The sequence below is a fragment of the Cordyceps javanica genome, chromosome 1, assembly GCF_051103115.1.
Source record: "Cordyceps javanica chromosome 1, complete sequence".
Lineage (NCBI taxonomy): Eukaryota > Fungi > Ascomycota > Sordariomycetes > Hypocreales > Cordycipitaceae > Cordyceps > Cordyceps javanica.
The window spans coordinates 1,285,664-1,308,911 of NC_139295.1; the positions used below are offsets into that span (position 1 = coordinate 1,285,664).

Below are 23,248 nucleotides of genomic sequence, written 5' to 3' on the forward strand. Positions count from 1 at the left end.
AGAAAAAAGTGCCAGAGCAGACCGAGATGCATCTCGAGTGTGCAAGGGGCCAAAGTTAGGCACTTCATGTATAGCAATTTATCCACATTCCACTATTGAGCCGAGCTGATTGGAAGATTTACATCAGATTTCTCAGACAAGATCATCAAATTGCGGCCTGCGCTTGTGCACCACATGACAGCCGGCTTTCTCCCACAGCACGGCAACCTCACAGCCGCTGAGATACAGCTTAGGCTGTTAAATCAGAGTGTTTTCAATTGACAGAATACAAATCATCCCAGTAGACGCTGCCTCTACTTTTCATAGAGTACTTCTCCCACCGATTATCTGGAAAGAAGGTTTCCTGTTCCCATTTCCTCTCCAGTTTCATCCAACTTTCTGTTGTCACTCATTTCATCGCTAATGATGTACCATTTGCCAATAGAGTGGACAAAATATCATTCAACTGCTACTGGAGTCTAATATTGACTACCCTCTTTAGCTTACAACCAGCTCAGGAAGATTTCTCGGGCTGAACAAGCCTGCTCGTCTGTCCATACTCTTGATAGAGAGAGGGATAGTTGGAAGAATTTGCGAGCACACTCCCAGGAGCATGAGTAAACACATAGTACTTGCTCAGATCAGCAATCTTGCTGACGTAGTGATCGAAATACTGACCCCACTGTCGCGGGACACCCGGCGCAAGACCTGACAGAATCTGCACGAGGGCACTGTAGCTGTGCTGTGCATCGACATTAAACGCCGGCTCGGTCCATGAGGTCGTGTTCAGAACAGCAGTGATGTACGGCATCCGCTCAAAGGACTCGGCATCCGTCTCGTCGGTGCTGTTGCCGCTCCCCGGCACGAAACCGCCGCGGACGTCGTAGATGGACGCTTTGCCGACCGCGGAGAAGATGGCCGCCTCGCCCGCCTCCTGCGTGTACGTCTTGACGACCGAGCGGAAGCCCTCGCAGTGCTCCCACCACTCCGTGTCGCCCACCGAGTCCGCGCAAAAGGGGAAGCTGGCAACGTGCAGGTGCGCCGGCTGCGACGCGGCCGTGAAGCGCATCGTCGGCCACAGGTTCTCCCAGCAGCTCAGAAAGGTGACGGTGCCAAACGGGAGCCTGACGGCGCGGATCGACTCAATGTCGCCGTCGGAGAAGAGGTTTCTCTCCGCCCCGGACGGGCGCAGTTTGCGATGCTTGTGGATCGTTGCGCCGTCGGGCCCGATGAGATACTGGCCCATGTACAAGGCGTCCTCGACCGGTACGCGCTCGGCAAAGCTGACGACGGCGTACATCTTGTTGGCCGCAAAGGCCGCTGCGAGCCGTTTCCACTCGGGCCCGTCATGCACCATGGCCTGGCTGGCGTACTGCGCAAAGTTGGGAGGCGTAAAGTTGTAATTCAACGCGACAGGGAAGCTGTCGTGCGACATGTTAGCCCAGACATTTCTTTCCAGTTGGTACGAGAGGAGGCAACAATGCGGATAGGTATATACCCTGGGAAGTATAGCTCCGGGAACCCCATCACCTTCACTCCTTCGGCGCCAGCTGCATTGATAAACTCAACCGCCTTGTCAATTGTGGCATTCAAGTCTAGATTCACCCAAGTCCGGTTGTGAGCGATCGGGTAGGCGTACTTCGCGGGAGGATAGCGAACTGCCGCAACTTTGAAACTCTCAGGGTTCCATGAGAATCCAGTCTTGTCGTCAACCTTTGTAGCTGCGCCATGAATGACCGCCGCCGTGGACAGAGCTAGTAAGGAATTGATGAGATGCATCGCGTATAGTTGTATGGTATAGTTTGAGAGATGGCAATTCGATCAGGTCCGTTCGACTATAGGTATTGAAGGCATCCTTCGCCTTTTATCATATGTCTTTCTCTACTTTCAGGTAACGATAAGCGATGGCCAAGTTTCTTCTGATGCGGGTCTTATTTATTAGTGGCACGAGCTTAATTGTTGTTTGAATACTCCGTACCTCCACCTCCATTGACCCCAACGTGTGTTCTGCCTCATGTGATGAATTAAACATGCAAGTGGACAATAGGCGAGCGATTTCTTCATAAATGCCGCATTATGCCGTGTACGAGCTCCATTGCAAACACTATCTTGGTCTCAACTGCCGGGCAAACCAAACTAACTCGTTATCGCGATTTGAGGATTCCAACGGGGAGACACGGAGTATGCCCGCTGTAATCCACTTCTTCTTCCTCTAGGCTTGGACAGTAATGGGGCAGAAAAGCAACTTTGTGGGGAATTCACCTGCTTGGATTCGGCGATTGGAGAGCTAATAGCCTGGATATTACCCGTTACGGTTACGGAGCACATATTGTTCAATTGTCAACGTACCCATGTCCACACCTATTACTTACACGGTGACTTACCCAACAAGGAAGTGATGTATTGACATTGGCACTTAAGAGCTCTTCATCCCTTATTACTTTCTCTTCTATCAATATGTAAACAGACAACCTCTATGACCTCATTGCTAAAAAAAAATGAGGGTCAGACACACACAGTCTAACGGAGCAGCCACGCATGATGCCCAGGAATGGGTTCGTGAGAAGCTGGCACGAATGACATTGGAGGAAAAAGTTCTCCTGCTCACTGGCAAGGATATGTGGTGCACCAATTCAATCGAGCGACTTGGTATTCCTGAATCAAGACTTCGGGTGGACCTGTCGGAGTTCGCGGCGGTACGTTTGTGGACGGCATCAGCGCTGGTCGCTGCCGACTGGGTAAGGAGTCCCTTCTGAGGTCTTGTCGCGCAGCTCACGTTTACTCACAAGAAGATAGAATCTCCCTAGCTGCTACATGGGGTTTAGAGCTCTTGCAACGACTCTGTGGCATCATCGTCACAGAGGCAAAGAGTAAGGAAGTTGATGTGATCCTCGGCCCAAGTGTCTGCATTCCTCGAACGCCCCTCGGCGGACGCAACTTTGAAGCCTACAGCGAAGGCTTCTTCCTCACTGGAAAGTTCGCCAGCACTTTCATCACTGACATCCAGGCCTGTGGGATCGGCTCCTGCACCAAGCACTTTGCCGCAACTGACCAAGAGACACGTTGTTTCTTCTTCGATGCACGCATTCCGGATCGGGCGCTCCGTGAGATTCATCTGCAGCCTTTCCAGATCGCCTTTCGGGACAGTAGCCCATGAATTATCATGACGACCTACAACAAGGTCAATGGAACATTTGCCTCTGCAAATGAATTTGTTCTTCGCAATGTGCTGCGCAAAGAGTGGAATTGGGACGGCCTTGCTGTAAGCGACTGGTTCGGGACCAACAGCGCGTTCCCTCTATTCGAGCGGGGTTAGTTTCCATGGTAGCTAAAATTTTACATCAACGTAAAAAGTACCATATTGACTTGATGCATGGGCACAGACTAGACTTAGAGATGCCTGGCCCTGTCCGAAGACGTGGCAAGCATCTCCTCGACGCATATGCCAAGGGTATGGTCGATATGAAGTACATTGAGGAGTTCACCACTTGCGTACTGAAGCTTTTTCACAAGACTGGCAAACAAAAGTACGAAAATTGGCATGAAGGCGAGGAGCAGGCCTCGGATCTGCCTGAACATCGTGCCTTGCTCAGGCAGGCAGGTGCTGAAGGTACTCTTCTCTCTTGTTTAGTCGACAGCCGGCTCGGACAAGCTGCTAATGGCTGCCAGGAATTGTCTTACTCTAGAACGAGGCCAAAACTCTTCCTTTCAAAGACCTCAATGGCAAAAGAAATTGCTGTCATTGGTCCGAACGCTGTCAGATCCGTCGCCTCGGGCGGTGGCAGCTCCAACCTCGTTGCTCACCACCGAACCCCTCCATACTACTCTATAAAAGCAGAAGTAGCCAAAAAGTTCCCCAATACCCAGGTTTTTACCCATGCAGGTGTCCCTGCCCACCGTTACCTCCCTCTGCTTGATGAGGGAGTCATGAAGAACCCCGAGACCGGGGAACGTGGGTTCCGACTCTCGTTCTGGCGTAATTTGACATTTGAATGGTAACCTTTTATCGTTGAGAACAGGCCTAGTTCTAACCCTGTTTGCTATGACGGTCTTCCTCTTGAGCTGACTTGTGGTGAGCGCTACTACTACCACGGGCGATGCACTGTCACCCCCAAAACTACAGGTATTCACCAGTTTTCTTTTTCGAGCTGTGGCCCTGGAAAGCTTGTTCTCGATGGCAAAACTTTCATTGACATAGAACGCCATCGGTGGTCTCCCGAGTCGGCCCTGTTCATGATTTATGGCTCACCGGAGGAGCGTGCGGATGTGTACATGGAGGCTAGCAGGTCTTATGAACTGCTTCTGGAGTCTCTCAGTCGCGAGCCAGAGCCATGTAATATGGATTACATGAGCGGTGACCTGGAGCGCGAGGAGATTCGAGATGGGGGTCGCATCGGCTTTCTCGAGAACCAAGGCGACCTCGACGCCTTCTTCGGCGAAGCTGTCGAACTTGCACGCTCGTCTGATGTTGTCATTCTTGTTGTTGGAAAAGATTCATGATGGGAGACGGAGACTAGTGATATGGTATCAATGGATCTCCCAGGTCGATCAAGCGAACTCATCGCTGCTATCGCGAAAGGGAAAGAAAATCGAAATGGAACCGTTGTCAATCAGACTGGCAGCCCCATTACCATGCCTTGGTTAGATGAGGTGCCCGCGATCGTCCACGCTTGGTACCAGGGTGAATAACAAGGTAATTGCATCGCAGATGTCCTGCTAGGTAATGTCAACCCCTGCAGTATGCTTCTTATTACCTTCCCCAAGCGCCTGGAGGACACTGCATCATTTGACAACTACCCCAGCGAGAACGACGTTGTCCACTATGAGGAGCGCATTTATACTGGACACCACTTCTTTGAACATCGCAAGATCGAGCCATTGCTTCCCTTTGGAGCCGGCTTGTCTTACACTACCTTTGAGTACTCGAATATGCGCCCAAGCAGCACAAAGTTCCGGTCACTCGACAGCCAGATTCGAGTCTCTGTTGACATCACAAACACAGGCTCTGTGAACGATAAAGAGATTGTGCAGGTCTTTGTGCCAGGAGAACTCCCGTCTAGACCGTCCACCGAGGGAGCTCAAGGATTGGGCCAAGGTACTCGTCAAGGCGTCCGAGACCGTCACGGCGAAGGTCACACTCGACAGGGTGAGCTTCTCGTACTGGGACAATAGTATTTCGCAATGATTGATTGATAGCGACTCAATATTCCATGTGACTACAGCGCGAGCCTCGCGGAATATTGGTTTGGTGGCGTCCGTCAGCACGGGACAGAAGGCCTTTTCCTGGGTTCATCAAGGCAAAAGACGGCCAGCAGGGCTTCTGGGAGTATTCCTCTCGTCATATGATAGACTTTCCATATGGAGGGTCAAAAAGAGCTAGTATGATCTCATTGTCTCGAGTGATGGTGCCTGTCTTATGAGTTTGCGAGCTCACAATCTGCTGCTCCCGTTGCCGAATCTGATCCCAATCCTTGGGCAAGGCATCCGTCAAACGGCCCTGCCTGTGGGAAAATATAAGCTGAATCTCGAGAACAAACAAACTAAGGCTTTTAGTTGATTTTAAACGCGCCAGTTTTCAGGAATCTCTCATACCTTCGCCACGAATTAATAGGGTGCAGAAGCAATGGCAGGGGTTGGTGTAAAATGCCGCTGTACAAGATCGAGAGACGTGCCGCCTCCAGAGCAACTCTGGCGCCTCGTTCGTCATCTTCGCCATCTGTACGCAAGCTATGCTCTTCCCCGTGAAGCGTCCGATACAGACATGAGCGGTGTATGATGGATTTTGCGGCAAAATATCGCGCCATCAAAGAGCCTCGTAACCGGTCCATAGTCGACCAGGACTGCATCTCTCCAAAGGTAAAGACGCTGTTCGGGGTATTGTCGAACGATTCGAACTTGAAATCATCAGGAAGGCAGCTCCGCCATTCCTCGAGTTGACGATCTAGTTCTCGAACTACGGACCTTGGGGGCGATCGAAAGCTGGGGCCTGCATCAGATACCATGTTGTCACGGTTCTTCTCCTTGCTGTATAGGTGATAGATGGTCCGGTTAAGAAGCAGGCGCATGGTGATGAGGCTCAGGAAAAAGAAGGAATACCGCGCATGCTGAGCATCTTGACCTGCGCCTGGCTTGAGCGGCAAAGGTATTGCGCCTTCGAGTTTCCCAAGCCCACTAGCAGGAAAATCGAATTCGGCGAGGATTTGGCTTTCATGCAGATAGCCAATCCAGAACAGCTCACACTGGTGTGGCTCAAGTTGAGTCTGCAACGGTACAAGAATCAACATGACGGAACATGCTTTGTGAATAGACTGCCACGCATCGTAGACATTCAAGTTGCTCGAATGAAAGAGCCCCATAAGGAGCAAACACTGAACACTGCTCCAATCGGCACCACCAGCGTGTCGGAACATGTCTAATGCGAGATTAAAGAATCCCAGGCCGACCTCTGATGAATCCTCCCCTGCCCACTCCTCCTTGCCGCTGTAATGAGCAGCAACTGCGCCCAGAGAGCAGACGAGAAGAACTATGCTGCTATCTAAGCTCGTTGAGAAGCCGTGTTTAACAGCATTGGAAAGATGTGTCGAGTAAAAGTGTACCTCGTCAAGCACAAGACAGACGGGATGGAAATGCGAAAAGTATGCCTCCGTCAGCACCGTTAGCTGGCCCAGAGACAACGTGGCAATCCATGGTGATTGATTCGCAAGCAAAGGCTGCAGAAATCGGGGCGGCTTGGTCGTCAAAGGCAGTTTCGCACGCTTGATCTCCATGTCCATGGGATATTGGAGCTCCACGCGCCCCAATTTGAGCGGCGAGCATGGCCAAAGCAACAGATGCTGTGGAGCAGTAGAGTGTCGTTGCGTCAGAGAGAGTTCGTCCTGGACACGTTCCATGTCAAGGTCTGGATAGTGTGCGGAGGTGACAGAGGTGGGCGCATCGAGAGGTGAGCCAACGGGCGCGGACGGCATACCGAACGAGGGACTGCCTGCGTAATGTGTTCGGGTACGCGAGTCAGCTACGACTCTGGACAACAAGAGTCGCTGTTCTGCCTGTTCTTTCCCGAGCGCTTCGAGCTTCTCATTCATATCCCTCAACGTGTCTCGGAGCTCGACGGCTAGGACCGTTTTACTATATTCGTCATAGCCTTAGTCGGGTACACAAGCAAAGCGATCATAGACACGGCACTATTTGAGCTCACCTCGATCCAATCGTGTCATCGTATCGGCAGGGTATTGAGAGCCTCGCACAGCGCTTGCATGCGGGCTTAGCCTCGTCGCATTTGGTCTTGCGTTGACGGCAAGCGTCACAAGCCTGCCAACTGTGCAGTTAGCAATCCACAAACCTGTTCTCGGAGAGGTCGGCGGCGAGGGCTACGTTGAGAGCTTGCCGGCGCACAGAGGATGTCGCCTGTGGTGCAATTTGCGTCGACTCCATGCCTTCTGACGCAGTCTTACTGAGTACCCAAAGAACTGTTTAATCTGTACGGATTACAGAGTACAAGGCACGGTATTGATGGCAGTGAAGTTTAAGTTTAGTGCCCTCAGAAACGCGGTAGCAGTTGCGGGGTTTCCTGGCGTAATCTTCTGTGCTGCACCCGCTCCCGCTCCCTAAAACTCGCTTAAATGAAGTACCTCTACACCCATGGATCTTATACAGGCTCGTAGGCCGCTGCGCGTATCGGCACACTGAGGGTGTCATCAAGCAGTGTTGGCAAACAGTATCCACTCAGACGGGTGAGTGGCATTTGTACGTTGAAACTGTTGCCTAACATGCTGCTGGTTGCAGCCGCTTTTCCTAGCATATCTTACCATACAAGAGCCTAACTCGCCTGCCTGCCTACAACATCGCCCTCACCATCCGTTCCTTCTTATTCAGAATCAGTGCCGACCAGCAAGCTATGGCTAGCCAGATTCAAAGCGACGACCCGTTCAGCAAAAATGTGCGCCGTTTACGAGCCGAGTATGAGCAGCGTCGCCTCGCTACCAATCTATTCCCCCCTGGCGGTCAACCAGTTCTCGAGCTAGATCTTCAGCGCGGCGACAAGTCTTCCATGACGTTCTGGTATGACGACGGTACCAAACATGGCCAATGCGTACGCATCTTCGACGTTCCCGGTACTCTTTCGGGCGATATCCTCAGGCTCCATCGCAACTTGCCCGCCATGTCTGGTCAATTTGAGGTCGACGGCGACGATATACGTGCACTGAACTGCTTTTTGGAGCATCCCAAGGTTATAGAGGACGATTCTGAGGACGTGAGCGAGCTCATTTCCAAGCTTCCTCTTGTCCCAGTCAACCCAGCGAAGCACTTTGTTAAAAAGGGCAAGTACCGAAGCGAAGTCGAGAATCTAATCAAGTGCCAAGGCGGCTCTGTACCGGGTCATCCACACTCTCCCAACATTATCCAGCTTCTCGGAAGGTCTTCCGATGGGCAGCTTGTCTTCGAAAAGCTGTCGTCCAGCGCGCGCACCCTCGCTAACGTCTCCTCCTTGGCTGTTTACAAGAGCTGGATAGTACAACTTATTGACGCCTTGCATTGTCTTCACTCGCTTGGCATCATCCATCGCGACTTACGCGCCGATAACCTTCTATTTTCCAACGACGGCCAGCGCCTGGTTGTTTGCGATCTCGAGAGCCGTTGGGGAGAGCGTGAGGCGCCCGAGGTCGCCTTCAAGGGGGGCCTGGAGGACTCGGGGTGGAGCCCTAGATCCGATATATACGACATTGGAAACTGCATCAAAAGTATGATCTACGCGAATGGCCCAATCACGCGCTTTGTCGATTGGCCTGTTCCACCTCCGCTTCAAGCCATCGTTGAAGCCTGCATGCGTCCGAGGCCAGAGGAGCGTCCAACTCTGGCCGACTTATGTGGGATGGTGTTGGGGATGCAGACGTAAGCAAATTGGAGTATATGAGTACTTGAGGTCTCAGGCATTGGCTGTTGTTTCCCGACTTGGAGACGGGCGGTAGGGTCTGGTTTCTTTAGAGTTTATAAAGGAGCAAGTCACGGTGTGTTGGGCAACCTCAGTGGCGTCAGGCCTGGTGGTGTACTTACTTACAGCTTTCATCTCGCGACTCGCATGTCGTCCTCGGCACATCGCGTTTGCCCATCGATATCCACCACACCCAGGCACCTTGAACCCTGCATGGCCCTGTTTGTCCGTCATTCCTACTGAGTAGTATGAGGGTCTTCGATGCACACAGGGTACCTCTAATGCATAATCAGTTCATCCTTCGTATTACGTCTTTTGGCGTTTTAATAGTACTGAGAGGAGATTCTCCAATGCACAGAGTACCTCTACCGCATAATCAGCTCATTCTGGTCGCCACTTGACAGTAGCAAGCACCAAAACTTTCGGGTACCAACCGATAACCTTGCGCGTCCAAGTATTAAAACAGCTGGATTTCCCTGTCAAGAAAGACTTTTTCAAACGTACTGCTTTTTACCCTTGGAATATCTACCGAAAATTAAGCACTTCGTCTCCAGACATGAAGATCGCCATCCTCTTTCTCGCCGCAGCGTTGGGGTTGTCTGCAACGCCTATGCAAACAGGCAACTCGATACAGACGCGGGGAAAAAAGCAGAATTCGTGTAGATGCGACAAGCCCATAATATACAAGCTTAGATCCCATGACGACCCCTGTCCGATTGATTACGACTACATTCTTGCATACCACCCCAACACTACCACCATCGCTTACGCCAACTGCCAGCAACATGACTGCTCGTCGGATCAATTTCTTTATACTCCTGGTAAAGAATGTTATGATACTTTTCCACTTGGAGAAAAACCCACAGGGGTAAAAGAAGCCAGCTCGTGTGATTGTGGTTGGCCCGTGCAGATATCATTACGTCCTGGGAAGAGCGAATGCCCTCGTGGCTGGCAGCTAGCTTCAACAGGCTCCGCGGATTGCATACAAACTGGCTGCGAGAAGAGTGACTATAATGCTGGATGCATTATCGAGTCTAATAATACGCTACCAGCAGCCTTGACCGAGCAGCAGGGGTGCGATTGCCGTCAGACTCGGACGTTCGCCAAGCCCACCAAGAGCTACAGCTGTCCGCCTGGCTTCGGGGAGACCAATGATGAACATGCTTGCACTCAAGGCGACTGCGGGGAGTCGGATTACCACGGCAAATGCTCTCATCTCAACCACGTCGAACCTTGACTGCGTGCAACGTGGCTGCAGTGAGCAGGATTTCAACTCTCAATGTCATGACAACTAGCAAGCAGCCAGGCGCATATTTAACGCCACGCGCCTGAGAAGAGTCACGGCGGATACGAAATAAACGCGAAATCAAGTCGCTCATTCAACGGATCTTTACGGTCTAGTTCGTGGACTTTGGATTGACGCTGAAGACGGGCCTCTCGCGTCTACCTGGAGTGCAAGGGAGCCACGGACTGGGGGGTTGGGCAAGGATGCCGTTTTCTGCTTCGTTGAGGACTTTTCAACGCTTGTAGGCATGTAATCCAACCACTGCCTTTTCCATCACAAGCATCCTGGCAGCGCAAAGACCAGAACCGAAAAGAAAAAAGGGAGAAAAAAGATAGAAAAAAAAAGAAAAAAAAGAAAAAAAAAGAGCTTTCAAATATAGAATGAGCCGTCAAAATATACAAATGTGGTTGATTTTAAAAGGTTGCAGTGTTGACAGTGGTATATAAAGAAGTAGGGTTTCAAGTTTGTTTTAAGAAATGCCCAGGTGAAGTGTATAACTTAAGTACTGGTATACCTGCAGTAGGTCGAGGCAGCCGGCCCCGTCACGGCACGTCGTGTAGCATCGGGGACCCCTGACGTTTCGTCCCAGGACCGATCTTTGACGGGAGAGAGAGGCAGTGCTTGCGCGCGTTTCGATCGGGATGCATCAACTTGATTGGAGATTGCTGGATTGCCTGCAAACTAGACGGGATCATGCGGTGGTGCATGGATAAGTAGGTCGCTGTGCTTAGCTCAAGGCGGACAAGTTTGAAGTGGTAACCAAGAGCCGCGCAAGCCAGAACTGTGGCTTGTGTGGCATGACTCGTCAATCAGAATCAACTGGGTCCGCCTGGTCAGGATATTTTGCGTAGCAAGGTGGTTGTGGCGCAGTAGTATCAGTACAGGACATGCATGAAGCCGGCGAATCTGATTGCAAAATTCACGGGAAGAAATCTTGTTTAGAATTTATATAAGTGACTTGCAAGTAGATTGCAGTTACTGCCCGTGGTACAGCGAGCTGGTTATCCTGTCTGGCTCTGGGCATGCTTGGTGCGCTACCTCGATACTTGTCAGACTCGTAGTTTCGGCTTGGTCAAAAAACGAAGGGGGAAAATAAAATAGTGATGAATCCAATATCTCAATCTTTGACGGGCGCAGCTACTCGGGAGGCAAGAGCCAACTCTGTCGAGATGCCACGCAGCAGCGTGCTATGACCAATCACTGGGGAACTAATAACACAACCGCCTAATAATTACTGGTAAGTAATAGTAAAAGATACATACACGCGTCCTGGCAACGCTAGCCCCCGGATGGTTGGTCGGTGGCGACCCTTGTAAAGCCGGATCAACCATCTCTTGGCGGCATTTTCATGCCGACATCTCCCCATGGGCGGCGGCGGCGCAGCACTTTTGGGTTTCGGCGAGTTGAAGAGTCCGCTGCATTGATTTTTTTTTTTTTTCCTTTTTCTTTTTCTATACTCAAATTCTCTCTTCTCGGCCCCAAAGTATCCTACGTTGGCAAGTTCCGGAGGCGAAAATGATGACCCCCCCCCCCCCCCCCCCCCCTGTTAGTTCTACATGGCTTGTTGGAGTTCCCCGATACAGCCGCAAATTAACTGGGGAATCTCTTGTCCTTTTTCCTGGCTCCTTTGCCCTGGCAGCCTGGGCCTGGCCCTGCTCTGCTGAAGCACCTTTCACAACTCCTCGGGCGTCATCCGGGTTTCGCACCGGCACCCCCGAAGAAAACAAGATGCATGGCCGTGTCTTGCTTGGCCGTCCTCCATCAAGTGTAGCACTAGCGCGCTTCCCTTGTGATTGGTGTGCATTGCATTACGAGTGCACCTTGACCAATTCGAGGTAGGTAGATAGTCAAGTAGCAGGTCGTAGTAGTTTGGTAGTTTACTTGTAGTCCTCATGGAAGCATCTTACTGTCCCATTAAAGTCCCTGCAATCCTTGCCGTCCTTACCGTCCATCCGTCCCACGTCTCCGCTCATCCTGCTTCTTATACAAGACTAGTCGAAACCCACGCTCCTGACACCCTCGGCTTTGCCTTCCTTGCTCTGCCTTGCTTCTTCTTCTCTCTTCCAATTCAATTGTCTGACAAAGTCTCGCTCTCCTCGAAAGGCCACTCACAACCGTCAGAGCTTCGAGATCAATCAACTCAATCTCCAGCTACATCACTCGGTTCCGTTCCCAGGACAGCTCGGCTCCGTGCATCATCGTCTTGCATCATTCTTTGTGCACCTTGTCAAACCGGGTCAGCCCCGTTGCCCGCCGTTTTGCTGTTGGCGCCGCACCTGTGATCCCCGTCATCGACTACTGAGCCGGTAAAACCGCAACGTCCACTTCACACAGGTTTCCCTCCCCTCCCCGGAATCGCATCAAATTCAACGCCCTCCACTTCGCAATGAAGGCCGCCGCCGCGACCTTGGCAGCCCTGCTGTCCGCGTCCGCCACCGCGCAGTATGTCCTCATGGATTTCGAAAAGAAGGCGCACACCAACCTGCAGCGCCGTGCCTCGAGCGTCGAGGGCGACATCTCCAACCTGAGACAGGACGGAGGCTACTTTATTGACGTCACTGTCGGCACGCCTGGCCAAAAATTCTCTCTCCAGCTCGACACTGGCAGCAGTGATGTCTGGGTGCCCTCGAGCGGATCAGAGGCCTGCCAGGCCAAGAGCGACAAAATCACAAGACCCGGACAGAGCAATGGCTGCTCCAAGGGCTCCTGTATGTAACAAAACTCGGAGGCAATGGTTGCCTTTGGTCTATTTTGTGTGTGTGTGTTGCTAACATGCGCCTCACAGTCACCTCGAGCAAGTCGAGTACCTTTACTCCCTACGACGAAGGCAGCTTTGAGATCCAATACGTCGATAAGAGCAGCGCAAAGGGCGCATACTTTCTCGACAACTTCCAGCTCGGCGGTTCCACCATCAAGAACCTGACCATGGGTCTCGCCGAGGAGACCGACATCCCTTTCGGCTTGGTCGGTATCGGCTACAGGGGCAATGAGGCCTCTCTCCAGACGGTGCGGGACACGTACCCCAACCTGCCCATTGCCATGCAGACCTCGGGCAACATCAAGACAGTCGCGTACAGCCTCTGGCTCAACGACCTGGACGCAAGCAAGGGCAATCTCCTTTTCGGCGCGATTGATACCGAAAAGTACCAGGGCGACTTGACACGCCTAGACCTTCTTCCCAGCGGCGGCAGCTCCGGTCAGGTTGTCGAGTTCAGCGTCCCTCTGACCTCGGTCGACGGCCACAGCTCGTCCGGCTCCGACTCCTTCTCGTCGTCCAGCTTCCCCATCACCGCCCTCCTCGACTCCGGCACCACGCTCTCCTACCTCCCCACCGACATTACCCAGCAGATTTGGCAGGAAGTCGGCGCGGCCTACAGCCAGAGCCTCGGAATCGCCGTCGTCCCCTGCAATATCGCCGGCAGTGGCGCGTACTTCTCCTTTGGCTTTGGCGGCAGCCAGGGCCCCGTCATCAACGTCACGATGGACGAGCTGGTTCTCGATCAGGCCGGCGTGAGCGTGTCGAGTGGCAGGCACAAGAGCACGGCCGCTTGCTCTTTCGGTATCCAGGCTCAGTCCGCCTCCACGGATGGCTCGCCAAACACCTACCTGCTCGGTGACAGCTTCTTGCGCTCTGCCTACGTCGTGTACGACCTGGAAAACAACCAGGTTGCCATTGCGCCCACCAAGTTCAACGCATCCTCCTCCAATGTCGTTCCCTTCCCCTCCAAGGGTGCACCCATCCCCTCGTCCACTCCCGCTCCCAATTCTACTACGAGTGGCGGCAGCGGATCAAGCAGCACGCCTGACTTCAAGGCCAGTTCCGGTTTCCAGAGCGGCGCTGCGACCGTCGGCCTCTCGGCTCTCGGACTGGTCGCCGTCTCTGTGCCAACATTTTTCGCCCTGTTGACCAATTTCATTTAAGGGACTGCCCTTACTTTTACCGCCCTTGCTACCTTATACACTGAATATTGTTTCTATACGAGCCGGCTCGTCGCTGGGCTAGCTTCCGAACATGCTGGCGTCGAATTTTTCTGTGTCGAAATATTCGTTCATATTTCATATTATAGATTTGCATACAGAGATGAATAAATATCAACTAGCGTCATGAATACCCCTACAAAATTATTACTTTTACTAAACACTCTTCAATTATTGTAATAAAACTTTATTACTTGCAATAAATGATTGCTGTTCCTCACTCACTGCTCTGCCACGCTAGCACGTGCAGGGCCGATGATGATGCCCCTGGCAGAAAAAAAGTTTCCAGGGACCCGGCACTAACTAGTTGCTTGCTGTCAACCACGACAATCATTTTTGTTGCCGACAGTCTGGCAACATGAGGGTCCTCAACCCCGTCAGGTGGCTTAACTGCCGTCTGATTTCGGATTCTTCGAGATCCTCGGCCGGCTTTCGTGACTTCAAGGTCGCTATAGCGCCCTTTCCCGCCCGGCGCGCATTCAGCCAGACCAGCACCAAGCACGCCGCGGCGCAGGATGCGTGAGTTGTTGGCCCCTTGGACTCAACGTGCGTGCATTTGGCCCAGATTTTATGGCTGACACGACTCAATTGTACAGGCTGAAGAAGGCGCAGGAAGATGCTGCCAGTCTTACCCCCGAATACGTCGCCGCCAACATGTCCCCCGAGGAGGCTGCTCGCCTCTCCCGCGTACGCAATATTGGCATCGCCGTACGTGCCCGAAGACACCCCCAAATACCGCGTGCCTTGGCTCTAACATCATATCTAGGCGCACATTGACTCCGGAAAGACGACAGTCACCGAGCGCGTTCTCTTCTACACCGGCCGAATCAAGGCGATCCACGAAGTCCGCGGCAAGGACTCTGTCGGCGCAAAAATGGACTCTATGGACCTTGAGCGAGAAAAGGGCATCACGATCCAGTCTGCCGCGACCTTTTGCGACTGGAAAAAGACGGAAGACGGAAAGGAGGAGACGTACCACTTCAACCTGATTGACACTCCTGGCCATATCGACTTTACCATTGAGGTCGAGCGTGCTCTGCGCGTTCTCGACGGTGCCGTCATGATCCTGTGCGCCGTCAGCGGCGTCCAGTCGCAGACCATCACCGTCGACCGTCAGATGAAGCGCTACGACGTCCCCCGCATCTCCTTTGTCAACAAGATGGACCGCATGGGTGCCAACCCCTGGAAGGCCGTCGAGCAGATCAACACCAAGCTCAAGATGCCCGCCGCCGCCATCCAGATCCCCATTGGCGCCGAGGACGAGTTCGAGGGCATCGTCGACCTGATTGAGCGCAAGGCCATGTACTTTGAGGCGCCCCGTGGCACCAAGATTCGCATCGAGGACAAGATCCCCGCCAACCTCCAGGACCTCGTCGAGGAGAAGCGCCAGATCCTGATTGAGAAGCTCGCTGACGTCGACGACGAAATGGCTGAAATCTTCCTCGACGAGCAGGAGCCCACCATTGCCCAGATCAAGGGTGCCATCCGCCGCGCCACCATTGCCCGCAAGTTCTCTCCCGTTCTCATGGGCTCCGCCCTCGCCGACAAGGCCGTCCAGCCCATGCTCGACGCCGTCTGCGACTACCTGCCCAACCCGGCCCAGATCGAGAATACGGCGCTCGACAAGCTGCAAAACGAAAAGACGGTCAAGCTCGTTCCCTACAACTCGCTCCCTTTCGTCGGTCTCGCCTTCAAGCTCGAGGAGAACAACTACGGCCAGCTCACCTACATCCGCGTCTACCAGGGCACGCTCAACAAGGGGTCCTACCTCTTCAACAGCCGCACCGACAAGAAGGTTCGCATCCCCCGCATCGTCCGCATGCACTCCAACGAAATGGAGGATGTCAACGAGGTTGGCGCGGGTGAGATTTGCGCCGTCTTTGGCGTCGACTGCGCCTCGGGCGATACCTTCACCGATGGTGGCCTGCCATACACCATGTCCTCCATGTTCGTCCCCGATGCCGTCATGTCTCTGTCCATCAAGCCTAAGCGCACCACCGATGCCGACAACTTCTCGAAAGCCATGAACCGCTTCCAGCGCGAGGATCCGACATTCCGTGTCCACGTCGACGCGGAGAGCGAGGAGACCATCATCTCCGGCATGGGCGAGCTTCACCTGGAAGTGTACGTCGAGCGTCTCAGGCGCGAGTACAAGACTGAATGTGTGACTGGCCAGCCCCGTGTCGCCTACCGCGAGACCATCTCGCGCCACGCTGATTTTGACTTCCTCTTCAAGCGCCAGTCTGGCGGCCCTGGCGACTACGCGCGCGTCGTCGGCTACATTGAGCCCAACGACGACCCCAGCGCCAACTTTTACGAGAGCCAGGTCGTCGGCGGCACCATCCCCGACAAGTTCTTGACGGCGTGCGCCAAGGGTTTCGAGCTGGCGACGGACAAGGGCCCGCTCCTGGGCCACCGCGTCATCGGCGCCAAGATGATCATCAACGACGGCGCGACCCACGTCACCGATTCTTCGGACCACGCTTTCAGCCTGGCCACGCAGATGGCCTTCCGCAAGACCTTCCCTGAAGCCGGCGGGCAGGTCCTCGAACCCCTGATGAAGACGACCATCACCGCCCCCAACGAGTTCCAGGGCGCCATCCTCATGCTCATGAACAAGCGCGGCGCCGTCGTCCACGACACGGACATTGGTACCGAGGACTTCACCCTCACCTGCGACTGCAGTCTCAACGCCATGTTCGGCTTCAGCTCCCAGCTACGCGCCGCCACCCAGGGCAAGGGCGAGTTCAGCATGGAGTTTAGCCACTACGCCGCCGCGCCGCCTCACCTGCAGAAGGAGCTCGTCGCCAAGCACGAGGCGGAGCTCGAGGCCAAGCGCTCGAAATAATCTATTCAAGAAGATGAAAATTTTGTAATTGGAAATTGGGAAGATGGTGCTCCAGAAACAACCAAGGGAGTGTCATCTTTCTCAAGTGTACCACTATGGCGCTGGCTTGTATAAAAAAAAAGAGGGAACAAGAATTTTGCACGATTTACAGAAATAACTCTTCTCTAGTCCAAAAAGTTGAATTTGTACTTTATGTTACGGTATTTCGGAGCAACAGAAAACGAGATTTAGAGTCGGATATTGTGGCACATTGAACTACAATAGACAGAGCATTATATATAGTGATTTACCGCGTTTCGAATCGATACCACAGGGAACCATCTTGTACCTGGACCGCAAGTTTGATCACTTTTTATTGACCTTTTTTCCAAGGTCTTAGAAAATCTTGATACAAAACGGCTACATTAAGGCCACCCAAACTATAGTCTGCGAAGGATATCCTCGACAACCTGCTCGGTGGTGGCGGTGCCGCCGAGGTCCGGGCTCAGCAGCTTGCCCTCCTCGAGGTTGGCGTCGACGGCGGCGTAGATGGCGGCGGCGGCCTCGGGCTCCTCGAGGAACTCGAGCATGAGGGCGGCGCTGCGGATGGTGGCGATGGGGTTGGCGACGCCGCGGCCCATGATGTCCGGGGCGCTGCCGTGGCAGGGCTCGCCGATGGCGAAGCCCTCGCCGACGTTGGCGCTGGGCACGAGGCCGAGCGAGCCGACGAGGGCGGCGGCGCCGTCGGACAGGATGTCGCCGTACAGGTTGGGCGCGACGATGACGTCGTAGTCCTCGGGCTGCCGGAACAGCTTGTACACCATGGAGTCGACAATCTGCTCCTCGACGGCGACGGACGCGAAGCGCGGGTCCGCGAGCGCCTTCTTGGAGACCTCGCGGAACAGGCCGTCCGTCTGCGACAGCACGTTGGACTTGTGCGTGATGGTCACGACGGGCTTCTGGTGGATGCTGCTGCCGACGGCGCCGCCGACCTCGCGCAGCCGCTGCCGGCGGACGGCAATGTCGCCGGCCATGGTGGCGATGCGAAACGTGGCGCGCTCCGAGATGCGCTTGATGGCCTCGGCGACGCGGCCCTCGGGCGTCTGGCGCGTCGTCTCCTGCTTGACGTAGAGGTCCTCGGTGTTCTCGCGGACAATGACCATGTCGATGGGCTTGGCCGCGGTGCGCACCGTCTTGACGGGCCGCACGTTGGCGTAGAGGTCGAGCCGCTTGCGGAGGGCGACAATGGGCGACGAGTAGCCCTTGACGGCGTGCGTGGGCGACGAGACGGCGCCAAAGAGCGCGCCCTGGCACTCGCCGCGCAGCGTGTCGACGGTCGCGTCCGGCAGCGCCGTGCCCGTCTGCTCAAACGTCTCGAAGCCCGCCTGCAAATTGACAAAGTCGAACTTGAGCTTCAGCGCCGCGGGCAGCGCCTCGAGCACGCGCCGGCCGGCGGGTATGACCTCCTTGCCGATGCCGTCGCCGGGGATGAGGCCTGTGGAAGGGCAAAGGTTGGTTAGCACACTGGACGTAACATCTGCTTGGCGGCAGCGAAAGGCTGTACGGGAAGGGAGTTTGTCGGGAAAAGGGGAGGGCTTGGTGGGAACATCTTCGTACCGATGCGGAGAGTGCGAAGAGACATGGCTGCTGTTCAATTGACCAAATGAATTGGAGGCGATTGAGCAAACAGACAAGAGTTTGGGGGGGGTGGCTTCCAGAAAAATGTCACCATTTGCAATTCCCTCGGCTGCCGACCTCGGATCCGGCTGTGGAGCAGGACCCTGTCGCAGTTCATTATGTAAGCTTTCAGCTTGCGGCAGACGAAGCATGCAGGATAATAATCATCTTCATTTATTTAGATGATGTGCATGCCGTACTCGAATTTGCTTCCTATCTGTCTTTATATTAATTGCCCATGGTGCATGCGCCATTGTGCCGTCTGGCTGTGGTGGAACGTAGCTTCGCCTGCCTTTTTCAGCTAGCCATTCCGCAGCGGATGAGTCCCTGTGACGAAAATAGAACCCGTTGATCTGGAAGAAGCGTTCATCGATGTGAATCTCAATTTGCATACTTCAATGGGTGGACACATCATATATGCAGGTCTGTATTGAAATTTGCTCAACCACGACCAAGATAAAAAAGAACCCCTCGGCGCTCTGCGCTCTGCATTTGGTGCTGCCGGTGCCGGGCCCGCAGGATTAGGGTGAGCTTCTCATGTTGAGCAACATCCTACCCTAAACTAAGTGGCAGTCCTCGGAGAGCCAAGTTTCAATGCACAGAAATTGATTTAGGTGCATATTCACACTTTGTCAAAAATTTAAACTTAGGGAACCTGGACCGAATTGCTTGTGATAGATACAAGCATGCAAGAACCGTATCACCCGCTCTAGCAACGTTCGAGTTTGCCGAAGGCACGAAACCATGTTGAAACCCAGTTTTCGAGAGCACGTTGCTCGGAAGGCATTTTGTATGCGCACATTATTCAACCCGGTAGCAGGACTGGAGGAAAGCTTTCCGCAAAATTGTACTTGGCCTCTGTTTACTCTGCTCAATTGGCTACTCTTCGCTCCGTTCTACGACTTCGATTTCGAGGGCTGCGGCCGTGTATCGACTACTTGATTTTCCAACGAAAAATTGGGAGAGAACCTCGTGAAATTTAATCACTAATAGTAGCCGTGTATGATGGTGATTACGTTTCAGCAATCTTTCGGCGATAAGTATATGTAGGAAGCGGCTGAGAACGGTCGAGCTCTTGAGCCTAGCAAAGCAATTCTGCGTAATTTCCCCCGTGAAAGGCAGAACAAAACAGTTAGTAAGAATGACCTTATGTTAATGAAATCTTGTATTCTATCCTGGGCAGAATATGACTAGGTTGGACCAGGTAGAACTAGCTCGTCTGGTTTGGCCAACATGTCGACTATCCGTGTATTAGTTGGACGCCGGTATTGTTAGTTATCATCTATATTTTTTGACTAATTGTCAATCATGCCCGTTGGCAAGTTAAAAGGGAGCCATTTGAAGACACGCCTACGCCTTCATTTCCAAAAGCGTTCTTCCGTGTAGAGACAAGATCGCATGGAAACAAATGTCGCTTCTGAAATAAACTGCGCCTCCATACTGTGTTCGGCAGTCGCCGAGCAGTATATGACGAGCTAAGTTTCTTACCCCATCACTTCCAAAATCAGGCCATCACACAGTCAAAAGCGATAGGCTTGCTCCATTGGCTGCTCCGTAAAAGTTGAAAGGTGCGTAGAATACCCATAACGTGTTGGCGTTTCGAAGTCATCTGCTGCACTCGCTTGGAAAATGCTCCTCTCCAAGCCTCTCGGTGCTGTATAGATATCCATTCTCTCGATTTAATCGTTGCCTGATTGTATCAAACTGCAGACGACGAGGGTATTTACCGCCAAGCTCGGTGGCTACGTAATTGCAATGGCCAATCCATCATTTAAGGCTGCGCTAAGGCTGACGTCGCGCACATCGTGTTGAATCCGACGCCACCTGTACCCTCTCGAAAGCAGGGTACGAATGTAGAAAAATGTTCGGAAAATACGGCCATAGCAATCTATTCTCAAGACTTCCCATGGTCTTGTGTTGGGTGCGGCCAAAGTACCGGTAAGGCTGTCGGGGAATGTGGTGGGACAACCGACTTATATATACTAAGAGCACCGCACCTTTTTCTTGTCTCTGTATCCGCAAGCGACAATCAAGAGAAATTAATTCAATCACTCGTTTCTGCTGTGAAAATTCGACGACCAATGATGGCTTCAAACTCATCTTCAGGGCCCTCGCTTCCACCGTACGTTGTTGTGTTCGGTCCCGAAGGCAACTGCACGCTGGAACTATGCCCGCTTGTGTACTCCGTGTACCAATACAGGCCCAGTCTCGCGGCAAATAGCGCATTTGTTGCCCTATTCGCGTTGGCCGGGATGATTCATATATACCAGGGCTTTAGGTTCAAGACTTGGTTCTTCGCGACGTCAGTGGCGCTTGGCTGTACCTCTGGCATCCTCGGATACATTGGGAGAATTCTGCTTTACTACAACCCTTTCCGGTTCTCAGCGTTTATGCTGCAGATCAGTGAGATTTTGACAACTATCCGTTCATGCCTGTCAAACTCATGCTAATAGTGGCTGACCGTAGTTTGTGTTACTTCTCTGCCGGTCTACCTCTGCGCCGCCATCTACGTGACTCTTGCAAATACGATAGAAGAGTTGGCCCCCGAGCTATCGCGTGTGCGACCAAAAATTCTATACTGGTTCTTCATCCCAATAGACCTGACATCTCTAATTATTCAAGCTGTAGGCGGCGCATTGACAACCAGCTCGCAGGGCACAAGCGCAGCAGGAATTAATGTGGCGCTGGCTGGGCTGGCCTTGCAAGTTCTGACCATCTGCATCTTTTGCGGTCTCATGATGGACTACATGTATCGATATGCCACATCGTTGGGGCGGGAGAGGCGGATGAGTCCAAAATTGAAGCAGTTTTTTGGGTTTCTTTGGACTGCGATTTTCCTCATCACCATCCGCTGCATCTACAGGCTTGTTGAGCTCAATCAGGGTTACAGCGGCAAGCTAGTGCGGGACGAGGCATTGTTCATTGCTCTCGAAGGCGTGTAAGTTCAGAGACGGCGCTGCAGAATGACGAACTCGGTGGCTAATGATGGAGACAGGCTTGTCCTGGCCTCGGTGTACGCACTAGCCGTTGGACACCCAGGGCGCGTGTTTGGACGGGTAGGCATGAAAGAAGGAGGAGTGCCGTCAACAAGCATCAAACTGCATGACATGTCGCCGATGGGGGATCGCTCATGGGGCGGTGCGCGCCCTCGCGGTAGGGGGAATGGAAGCCGGGATCGCGATGTGGCGGCGAGCTAACTCGGGGTAGCATCGCTGGGGGAACCGAAGCAGCCAGAGGGCGTTTCGGGTGTCTGGTCGCGAAACAGTGGCCCATGGAACGCATTTGAGCGGCGGCCAGAGCGCCACGTAGTTTGGCGATTGCCATTGAGATTCGATATTTGCTTCCGGCCGGCACGTCCACCTCAGCACATACTCAATGGACACACATCGATGTGAAGACTAGTGCCGAAAGCTGGGGATTGCGACGGTATGCCAGCCAGCCAGCCTCGTTGTTAAACCAAGTGGAGGGCCGGTTAAATTGCGAGACATCGGGCATTGGGCGGTGGATGGCCTTGGAAACAAGACCAAGTCGCATGGCGGCCGTGGCATGCGGGCGCCGGGGAAACGGAGGGTCAAGTGGAGTGATTTTGACGAGTGCGGTGAAAGAATTGCTGGAGAGGTGGCAATGGAGAAAGTCATGGAAAGGTGATGGAGATGGAGACCGAGACGAGTATGGAGATGAGAGAAAAGGGCACGAAGGGGAGGAGGATGTTGAAGCAAACGAATGGAATGTACGGAGTTCAGAGTACAGAGTAAGAGATGGGATAAGTTGATGGGTGGTTTACTTACCAGGTGGTAAATACTTGGGTACATGTAGCGTGGCACAAAAAACACTGCAATCTGTCGTACCTTTGTACCCCATGCATGCTCCTCCGCTGCGTGAGGTACTTGTACCTAATTACACACATGGCATTGTTCATTGTTCCCCGTTCAAGCTTTATTACTCAGTACCTACCTATTAAAGGACTGGAGAGGGTGCGCATTGTCAAGCTTGTTTTATTTATACTAATAATACCGAACACGTAAGTATTCTTCTTTGTGCCTCTCTCCAGGTACCAGTTCGTAGAGCTCTCTTCTCGACGTTAATTTCTGCCCCAGCTAAGACCAATTACCTCACGGAGCTGCTGGGCCAAACCAAGATCCCTGCCATCAGCCTATTGAGTTGGGCTCTGTTGCCTCCGGTGCCTCAACTGAACGACCCCTGATTTTTTTTTTTGGCCTGGTGCCTGTCGTGCCTTGACCCGCGTCAAGGCGCGCCACCTTGTATCCATTCCATCATATCGACTGCCTACTGGTACCAAGCCTGCAGCCTCCTGCATCCACCGGCCTCCATCTCGCCGCGCCATACCTGACCAACTCCAAAACCGCTCCCACACACACTGCTGGCCGTCCAAGCATCCCCTTGCCAGGAACTCGGAGAACCCTCTTCTGTCATCTGTCCATCTTTCTTTCGGTAGGCTCAAACTCTATTCACTGAATCCGACCATTTACTGGTGTCGCCGTCACCACTCTTCCCCCTCACCTCCCTGCCTGTGCCCACCCCCCAAAAGACAACACAAATACCTGCCGCATAC

The 23,248-nt window shown here is 53.2% G+C and overlaps 9 protein-coding genes across 9 annotated transcripts; 6 read left to right on the forward strand and 3 right to left on the reverse strand.

Moving 5' to 3' along the window:
- Positions 1 to 493: 493 nt before the first annotated feature.
- Positions 494 to 1,758, reverse strand: V2A60_000396 (uncharacterized protein; the record flags this gene model as incomplete). Its single annotated transcript, XM_083251767.1, has 2 exons — positions 494 to 1,400; positions 1,478 to 1,758. The coding sequence occupies 2 exons, from the start codon at positions 1,756 to 1,758 to the stop codon at positions 494 to 496; spliced, it is 1,188 nt and encodes a 395-aa protein (XP_083107893.1).
- Positions 1,759 to 2,477: 719 nt separating this feature from the next.
- Positions 2,478 to 3,136, forward strand: V2A60_000397 (uncharacterized protein; the record flags this gene model as incomplete). Its single annotated transcript, XM_083251768.1, has 2 exons — positions 2,478 to 2,665; positions 2,776 to 3,136. 2 exons carry the CDS (start codon positions 2,478 to 2,480, stop codon positions 3,134 to 3,136), a joined length of 549 nt encoding a protein of 182 aa, XP_083107894.1.
- Positions 3,137 to 3,699: 563 nt separating this feature from the next.
- Positions 3,700 to 4,479, forward strand: V2A60_000398 (uncharacterized protein; the record flags this gene model as incomplete). The annotated part of the gene is made up of 2 exons (XM_083251769.1): positions 3,700 to 3,935; positions 3,999 to 4,479. The coding sequence occupies 2 exons, from the start codon at positions 3,700 to 3,702 to the stop codon at positions 4,477 to 4,479; spliced, it is 717 nt and encodes a 238-aa protein (XP_083107895.1).
- Positions 4,480 to 4,719: 240 nt separating this feature from the next.
- V2A60_000399 (uncharacterized protein) lies at positions 4,720 to 5,151 on the forward strand (the record flags this gene model as incomplete). The annotated part of the gene is made up of 1 exon (XM_083251770.1): positions 4,720 to 5,151. One exon carries the CDS (start codon positions 4,720 to 4,722, stop codon positions 5,149 to 5,151), a length of 432 nt encoding a protein of 143 aa, XP_083107896.1.
- A 166-nt stretch (positions 5,152 to 5,317) lies between these two features.
- Positions 5,318 to 7,410, reverse strand: V2A60_000400 (fungal specific transcription factor domain-containing protein; the record flags this gene model as incomplete). The annotated part of the gene is made up of 4 exons (XM_083251771.1): positions 5,318 to 5,519; positions 5,572 to 7,120; positions 7,175 to 7,287; positions 7,319 to 7,410. 4 exons carry the CDS (start codon positions 7,408 to 7,410, stop codon positions 5,318 to 5,320), a joined length of 1,956 nt encoding a protein of 651 aa, XP_083107897.1.
- A 463-nt stretch (positions 7,411 to 7,873) lies between these two features.
- V2A60_000401 (uncharacterized protein) lies at positions 7,874 to 8,872 on the forward strand (the record flags this gene model as incomplete). The annotated part of the gene is made up of 1 exon (XM_083251772.1): positions 7,874 to 8,872. The coding sequence occupies one exon, from the start codon at positions 7,874 to 7,876 to the stop codon at positions 8,870 to 8,872; it is 999 nt and encodes a 332-aa protein (XP_083107898.1).
- Positions 8,873 to 12,579: 3,707 nt separating this feature from the next.
- On the forward strand, positions 12,580 to 14,114 carry V2A60_000402 (aspartic peptidase domain-containing protein; the record flags this gene model as incomplete). The annotated part of the gene is made up of 2 exons (XM_083251773.1): positions 12,580 to 12,901; positions 12,979 to 14,114. 2 exons carry the CDS (start codon positions 12,580 to 12,582, stop codon positions 14,112 to 14,114), a joined length of 1,458 nt encoding a protein of 485 aa, XP_083107899.1.
- Positions 14,115 to 14,529: 415 nt separating this feature from the next.
- Positions 14,530 to 17,019, forward strand: V2A60_000403 (elongation factor G; the record flags this gene model as incomplete). Its single annotated transcript, XM_083251774.1, has 3 exons — positions 14,530 to 14,690; positions 14,768 to 14,879; positions 14,938 to 17,019. 3 exons carry the CDS (start codon positions 14,530 to 14,532, stop codon positions 17,017 to 17,019), a joined length of 2,355 nt encoding a protein of 784 aa, XP_083107900.1.
- A 419-nt stretch (positions 17,020 to 17,438) lies between these two features.
- V2A60_000404 (homoisocitrate dehydrogenase) lies at positions 17,439 to 18,640 on the reverse strand (the record flags this gene model as incomplete). The annotated part of the gene is made up of 2 exons (XM_083251775.1): positions 17,439 to 18,493; positions 18,616 to 18,640. The coding sequence occupies 2 exons, from the start codon at positions 18,638 to 18,640 to the stop codon at positions 17,439 to 17,441; spliced, it is 1,080 nt and encodes a 359-aa protein (XP_083107901.1).
- Positions 18,641 to 23,248: the final 4,608 nt, after the last annotated feature.